Consider the following 8,172-nt stretch of genomic DNA (forward strand, 5'->3'; position numbering starts at 1 on the left):
CTTCAGGCAGCTTGTATCCTCCAACTGAAGGAATGGAGCTAGAAGATGACGACGACATCCCGCCCGAGGTGAGCTTGTTCTCTGATCTGATTCGTACTTTGCTCTGTTTATTATTTATGTTATACATGTCTTATTTATGGTTTTACATGTCTGTTTTTTGGCTAGATTCTCATACTTTTCATTGATATGATGTGTTAGATTTTATTTGTTCGATGTACAAGTGTTTATTTGTCTAATCTGTTTGATCTACAGGTGTGTGTTATGTTGGATTTTTTTGATCTACAAGTTTGTATGAACTACTACTGTTTAGTTGTTTGTTATTGAAGTGTGTACATGTTTCATGTAGTATTGTGTATTTGTTTGATCTATATCTGTCTATTTCAAATTTTGTCTCTTGTTCTCTGATATGCTTCTCTACTAGTTTGACAAGACAAATTGGTCGGATGCAAATACATTTGTGTTCTCTTGTCTTGTTGTTGATGAAATGAGAAAGGGCAATACAAGTAAGGGGACAATGATAAGGAGAGGTTATGATAATTTGAGAGAGTTCTATGAGCAACAGACTAGCCTAAAGCATGATCTTAGATGTATGAAGAATAGATTCAGCCAGCTCAAGACAATGTACAGTTCTACAAGTCGACACAACTACAAACAGGTGTTGGCCGCCAAGAAAATGGAGGGATAGATGCACCTCTATCTTGGTGGGATAGGCATACCAGGGTAATCTTTGTGCCTAATAATTTAGTTTGCTTGTTCTACTTTCATGTTGGTTTGTGCTAACAGTGGATTCTTGTGATTTTTAGAAGAAGCCAGAGTGTAGGAAATTCATGTATGGGTTACCTAGATTCTTTCCTTAGATGGTTGAGCTCTTCTAGAACACTGCTGTTGATGGCTCAACTGCCACCATCCCTGGGCTGTCATGCCATGACCAAGACACAGGGATAGATGAGGATGATGAAGATGGCGTTGCTACTCTAGACGACTGTGGCTTACAGACCAGTTCACCAAGTATCATAAACAACCACAAGAGGGCAAGCAGCACAACTGACATAGCCTCAAGTCTTAGCAAGAACAAAAAAGTTCCAGTGAATGTTATCATGCAGGGGCTGGTCACTCAATTGGAGATGCTGCTGAGAAAGAAGTCAATGCATTAGAGCGAATAGAACAGAGCAAGAGAGGGGAAGTTGCAAAAGCAAAGCAAGCCAGAGTTGATGATGTTGCTAGGTGCCTCAATTTGGCTATAGGAAGCTAGGGCAGACAAAGCTTCAAATAAGTACTATGTGGCTACCATGGTATTTAGAAGTAGCTACAATAGGTTGGTCTTTAGGTGTCCTTGATACAAATAAACAAAGGATGGCATGGCTGAGGAGGGCTACCCACTAATGCTTGAGGAGGATAGGATAGAATGGTAGAAGACTTGATAGTTGGAGTCTCTAGTTTGACAGCCTAAATTTTATTTTGCTTAGGACCTTAAATTTATGATAAACTATGTAATCGTAATGAACCATGGTTTATGTTTGGACCTTGTAATGCTTGTTGAATAATATAATGGGTGTTGCTGCCATTGTTGTTGATGTTGTTGTGATGCTGCCCAAGCATTTTTATTCATGTCAACATTCAATGCTCTTTTTACATCTATTTCTTATGATGACCAGGGAGCATATGAAGTGGGATTTGCTGCTGGACTTTCTGATGCTGGTGTAGGGGCTACTGCTAGAGTGGCTAATGCTAGTGTAGGATCTTATGATGATTGGTAGAGTACTACTAATGATGGTGCCCCTACTGAAGACTCAGATGACAAGTGGAGTACTGATGATGATTGGTCATATGTTGATGATGAAGGGGGACTGCACTGATGATGAGGAAGTAGGTTTGATGATATATGCTACTAGGTGTCAACAGAAGAGGAGAATGATTGCTACTGCTATGCTGTTGCTAGGTATGTACCACTGTGACAAGTTCATGAACAAGGCTGGTTATAGAGTCTCACTTGAAACTGGATATCAGTGGACTATGAGAACCTAGGACAAAGGACACAAAGCTATAACATGTTTAGGATGCACAACGATGTTTTTATAGCCTTCACACTTTGCTAGTTGAGAGATATGGTCTACAGTCTACCACAAAAATAACTTCTATAGAGGCTCTAGCAATGTGTTTTGTGGATGTGTGGTGCCCCTCAGTCCATGAGACTAAGCTGATAATAGATTTAAGAGGTCACTAGGGACATGTAGCAACAAGTTTGATAAGGTACTGTCTAGTGTGATGAAGCTAGCAATCGATATCATTAGGCCAAAGGGTCCACAATTTTCAACTATTTATAGAAGGTTACAATTTCCTCGATTTGCTTCGTACTTTGATAAATGCATTGGAGCTATATATGGGACACATGTACCTGCCACTGTGCCAACTGAGAAGGTAGTCCAGTACATAGGAAGGAAAGAAATAACCACATACAATGTGTTAGCCTCTATGTGACTTTGATATGAGATTTACTTTTATTCTAGTTGGATGACCAGGATCAGTTCATGATATAAGGGTGTTCAATGATGCACTTGAGAAATTTGGTAATAAGTTTCCACATCCACCTCTAGGTATGTATGGGCTTTTACATTTCTTCATTGTCTTTGTCATAGTATTTGTCATGTTACTTACACAAGTATTGTGTTGTGTAGACAAATTTTATCTTGTTGACTCTGGGTACCCAAATCGATCGAGTTTTCTTGCACCACTACAGAGGTACAAAATACCATGTCCCCGAATGGAGAGAAGGGCCTGCACCTAGAGGTAAAAAAGAGCTGTTCAATTACACACATTCTTCACTTAGAAATGTTATAGAGAGGTCTTTTGGAGTACTAAAGATGAAGTGGAGAATTTTGTTGGATTTGCCTAGTTTTACCATGTCAAAGCAAAGCAAAATAATAATGGCATGCATGGACACTGCACAATTTCATTAGACAGAGTGGTATGATGGATGATCCTCTTTGACTTGTGTGATCAAAATGAAAACTATATACCAATAGAGGAAGGAACTTCAACTCAAGCAACTAGAGGCACCACACGGTTTGGAGACGGAGATGAAAACATGAATCAATTTCGTGATTGGATAGCGAATGGTTTGTTTGCAAGGTCATAGCAGCGCCATGGTTTGTAATAATGAAGTTTTTTTGTAAACCATTTAAACATTATTTGTGAGAATGTACATTGCGGCAAACAGCTACCATAGCAGTAGCAGAGCGGTAAGCAGCGTTGGCGTGCAGCCAAGCAGAGCAGCCAAGCATCTAGCAGAGCAGCCAAGCAGAACAGCAAGCCAGGCATGCATTTGGCGCCAAGGCCGCACGTGGGAGGCAGCGGTGCTAGCGGGAGGCAGCGGCGCTAGCGGGAGCCAGCAGTGCGGCACCGTTGGCGCCAAATGTCAGGGGCACCAAGTTAGCATTAATGAGGGACTATTTTGGTCTTTATAAATATGTACATGTCAGGTTTAGTCACTGTTCGTCTAAACGGCCGTTTAGCCCGTTTAAACACCGTGTAAACGCTACACGGTGGTGCGTCGTTTCCGTTTAATCACCTGTTTACCCCGTTTAATTGACAGTTTAGCCCGTTTAATGGGACGTTTTGTCCCGAATAATGGCTAAACGGTAGGTGACCGACTGTTTACCGTTTAGCGTTTAGGAAAACACTGGGTTTAGTCACCTAACTAAACATGGCCTTACTAAAAATTAGGAGACAATTAGCTGCCTAGATTTAGGAGCTAGGAACCAAATAGGGCCTAAATGGGATTAAATCATTTAGGAGGGACTAAATTTAGTAGCCGCAATCCAAACAGGACCTTAACTTAGTTAACAATACTTTTTTGATGGGTTTTCATTAATGATGGGCTGTAATGTTATGCCCCACGGCGAAACAAACCTTTAGCAGAGCTTGAAAAGAAGAGAGTTTAGTCGTTACAAAAAAAGTAATAAAATTTGCAGTGAAAATTAACGGGAGGTTGAAAAGATAGCAGTTTACTCCATCTTTCCTGGGCCATAAATATTTGTATTTTTATAAATTTTATTAATAAACATAAAAATGTTTGACTTTAAACTAATTAATTTATTTATGGATAAAGGGAGTAAAACAAGAGGTAAGAAAAATCGCAATATAAATTAGCAAGAGCTTCGAAATAAGAGAGTTCGGTTATTAAAAAAGTAAGAAAAGAGCTAGGTTGTTAAAAAGGTTAGAAAAGAGCTCGGTCAAAAAAAGTGTTTGAAAAAATATGAGTTAAGAAATGAGTTAGATCTTAAAAAAAGAGCTTCAAAAAATATGAGAGAGTTCAGTCGTTTGAAAATGAGGTAAAATGCAATGCAAAAATAAAATTAAAAAAAATGAGAGTTCAGTCATTTAAAAATAAGGTAAAATGCAATGTAAAAATAAATTTTATAAAAAAAATGTTTCATTGAGAGTTGAACTCAAGACCTCCCACTTACTAAATGGGTGCTTTAACCAACTGAGCTATGAAAGCAACTATTTAAGAATTAATAGGTTACCTCTCACTTACTAAACTGGTGTTTGCGGGAGCTCTAACCAACTGAGCTATGAAAGCAACTTGGTAAAAATTGACAAGTTACCTCTCTTACTAAACGGGTGCTAAGTAGTTTATATGAACTTAAGAAATCAGGGTATAAGTATATTGATAATTTGATAGTGACAGAGACAAATCCAATTACAAAACAAAAATTGTCGCGCCCATAAAGAAAAGTATAACATAATAACTATTGGAAGCAATGTGCACTGAATATTAGCCGAACGCTACGGAATAACAGGTGAACGAAAGAGTATACATTGCCAATGTCACTGCCTGATTACATCTGAACAATGTATATCATCAAACTAAGCAAAGAATTCAAATGCTTAAACACTAATCTGAACACAGCAACCTATCTTGCCATTACAACTTGAGAAGCAGGAACTACCATGACCAACTAGAGCATGGCACCTAAAACCTCCAGCAGCATCCTCAAACCTGTGCGGCTGACTGGGCTGGACCGTGGATTATTTACTGTTGGCTGGTTTGGCTAGTTTGGTGTAAGAGAAAAATACTGTTTCAGCTTATAATCCACGATCGTATACTATCGTCTACGGCCTGCCGAACAGGCGATGGACGAACTCGCCGAGACACCGCGAACATCGGACTGGCCGATGACAGCACTGCTGCTGCCGCTGAGGCGGTGAGCACCGCGCACGCGCTGGACCTGAACAATGCTAGTAGAACCACGGCCCTGGGATGACGACGGTTTCTGCTTGCTCTGCCATGACTGTTCCACCTCGTCACCGTTGTACGACTGCGAGGCCGTCCTGGTCCGGTCTGTGGAGTCGACGGAATTGGGCTCCCACGAGCACGTCCAGGCGTTGCCGGCAAAGTTGTTGCTCCCCGCGGACTCCTGCGGCTCGGTCTCCCCGCGGATGTCACGCACGGAGACGTACTTGTGCAGACTCGGCTCCATGAGGTCGTCCTTCACGCCGACCTCCGACTCCACCACGAGGGTGCCCGCACCGTACCTCCCGTTGACGGATTCCTTGTCGTTGACCGCCCCCTCCAGCTCGAAGCTCTTGTTCTCGGACGACGGGGAGTTGAGGTCGGCGACCGCTTCAAGGATCGAGCAGGCCTTCGACACGCACGCCGGGAGCGCGAAGGTCGGCGCTGCAGTGGCAGCGCTGGTGCTCTGCTGGTGGTAGTTTTGGATGTCCTCCAGTAGCAGGGATGCGTAGGTGTTGCCGTTGTGCTCAAAGTCACGTGAGGACCGCCTCGACGACCGGCTCCCCGGCCTCGGATTGGTGACTTTCTCGGTCACAATGCTCACTGCGTGGGTCGCGTTCATGCTTGCGGGCGCTGCTTTGCTGTCCGAAGCCACGGCCTCCTCTACAATCTCCTTCTCCTTCGCAGTTCGGCAGCTGGGGATCTGATCCTTTGCCCGCTCCGCGGTCTTCTGTGGCAATGCAATTGCAACGGCACCATCAGCGGATTTCTGCAAGTCATTGCGAAGATTCAGCAAATTTGGTGGGGGAAACTCCGAAACTGAGGGCTGCAATGGAGGAAAATTCTTAACTTTCGTGGATCCGTACCTTTAGAGGCTTGCCATTGTGATGGTGGTTGTTGCCGAGCGCATTCTCGTCGAGTTCCGCCATGGGGTTGCGACGGAATGGCGACTGCTCGGCCTTCCTCGAGGAGCTGCGGCTCAGCGACGGCCCGTGCGTGGACTGCGCCCCGGCATTCTCGTTCCCCGAGGCCGCTGCCCTCGCGGGCGAGTTCGACCTTGGCGATGGGTACCTCTTGCCAGACGACGCAGCCTTCACGGGCGACGGCGCGCACCCCTTCTCCCTGGCCGGGACAGACACCATCTTGCCCGGCTGCTGCCTCGCGCCTCGCTCGCCGGTCCCGGAGCTCCCCGCAGCGGGGACGACGTCCCCCCGCCGCCCCGGCGACCGGCTAATCCTCCGGCTCCGGCTCCCGCTCCCGCCGCCAGTGCGGCCATCGTGGCTCGACGAGCGCTTCCGCTGCGGCGTCCTCCGGCGCGGGGAGGGCCTGGACACCGCGGCCCCCTCCCTGCCCCAATCGCACTCGTCGACGTCGCCGCCACCGCCCCTCCTCTCGTGGTCGAAGTCGTAGCTCCGCTTGGATCCGGCGTACCTCCGGTGCTCACCCGACGGCGCCTTCCCCGACGCGGACGAGCTCCTGCTGAGGCGGCCGCACTGGATCAGGATCGCGTCCACCTCCTCCTTGGTGCAGCTCGACGTCCGCACCGGCGCCCGGCCCACGGCGACGGGCCTCACCTCCTCCTCCGGAGCCGCCATCTTCGCCTCCACCTCCTCGGGCCCGCCCTTCGAGGCGGCCGCCTCCGCCGCCGCGGCCTTGACGACGAACACCGTCCTCTTGTCGGCTGCCGGCTCCTCCGGCCTGGCTACAGCCTTCTTGGGCGGCGCCGGCGCCTTTGCCTGAGGCGCCTTCTTGGCATCGGCGACAAGCACGGTGTCCCTGCCGGATTTCCGGCCGCCGCTCTTCTTGGCGTCACCGGATGGCTGCCCGTCTCGGCGCTTCGCTTGCTGCTTCTTGCTGAAACAGAGCCCCATGGGATTGAATGGGAACTTCGAACGCGGTGGGGAGGGAGAGGGAGGTGACCGGCTCAACGGCGAACCGATGCGGTGGTGGTGTTTGAGTGGTAGAGCTTTGGGAGGCGTGGATTGGAGTTTTGCGTTTCTTGGTGCACACAGGATGACAGGAGATGCAGCATGGTGCGGCGGCGAGGAGCGAGAGGGATTTCAAATTTTCTGCCGTTTTCGTCGGGGTCTGCGCCCACAGCGGCCGCCGCACGATGCGCACGCAGCACAGGAGAAAGCCGTTGAGCTCAGCAGACGGGCCCCCGGACGGGTACAGCACGTGAGGGCGTGTACAGCACGTTCCCAGTGTTTTTCTCTCGCAACGAAAATCAGTAACTAGTCGAACTTATCGGCTCAGAAATCGACCAACGAACATGCCAGGTACTATGCTATCTAGTGCCACCTGTTCGTTTTTTTTGAGTTCTGTCTGATGCAAATGTCTTTTTTTTCTAAAAAATGTAAAACCTTGTTGTGTTGTGCCTTAGATATTTACACCTCCAAAATTCTTTCTAATAGTAAACTTTACTCGATATCCCGTGGACGGCGGAGCCAGGGTTCAACATCAGGTATTCCAAGAACATTTTTTTCCTAAAACAATAAGAACCGAGGACACGGATAGAACTAGATATTTTAGTGTAAGCAATACATATTTATTGTGGTACAGAAAACATGGGTATTCTAAGGCGCCGCCGCCCCTGCCGGTGGTGAATTAATAAATATACCCCTCTTCCCTAAATAACTGTCCTTTTTTTATTCCCATACCATGAGTTTAACTAAATTTATAGAAAATTGCGTGCAACATTTGTATCTCCAAATAAATTTATTATAAAAATACATTCAACGATCTATCTAATGATATTAATTATGTACTATAAATATTAATATTTTTTATAGAAAATTAGTCAAAGTTATTTCTCGGGAAAAGGGACGGAGGGAGTAATTAACTATCATGCCCAATTTTCACCTTAGAACCGTTATATAGCGTCGCACATCTCTCTATTATGCTAGCTTTATCTTTATGGATATCTCTAACATGAG

General features: G+C 46.2%; 1 protein-coding gene across 1 annotated transcript; it reads right to left on the reverse strand.

Annotated features, from left to right (window-relative positions):
* Positions 1–4,858: 4,858 nt before the first annotated feature.
* LOC136498208 (uncharacterized protein At1g65710-like) lies at positions 4,859–7,310 on the reverse strand. Its single transcript, XM_066494158.1, has 2 exons — positions 6,103–7,310; positions 4,859–6,005 (listed from the first exon to the last, which is right to left on the reverse strand). Exons 1-2 carry the CDS (start codon positions 7,105–7,107, stop codon positions 5,109–5,111), a joined length of 1,902 nt encoding a protein of 633 aa, XP_066350255.1. The 5' UTR covers positions 7,108–7,310; the 3' UTR covers positions 4,859–5,108.
* Between the last annotated feature and the right edge of the window lie 862 nt (positions 7,311–8,172).

The sequence above is a fragment of the Miscanthus floridulus genome, chromosome 12 (genome assembly GCF_019320115.1).
Source record: "Miscanthus floridulus cultivar M001 chromosome 12, ASM1932011v1, whole genome shotgun sequence".
In the NCBI taxonomy this organism is placed as follows: Eukaryota; Viridiplantae; Streptophyta; class Magnoliopsida; order Poales; family Poaceae; genus Miscanthus; species Miscanthus floridulus.

What these genes read in the sequence shown, in the direction of transcription:
- LOC136498208 (XM_066494158.1), bottom strand. Translation starts at nt 7,107, where the DNA reads ATGGGGCTCTGTTTCAGCAAGAAGCAGCAAGCGAAGCGCCGAGACGGG. An exon ending in ACAATGGCAAGCCTCTAAAG is followed by an intron (nt 6,006 to 6,102) that starts GTACGGATCCAC and finishes AATGACTTGCAG; the next exon opens with AAATCCGCTGATGGTGCCGT.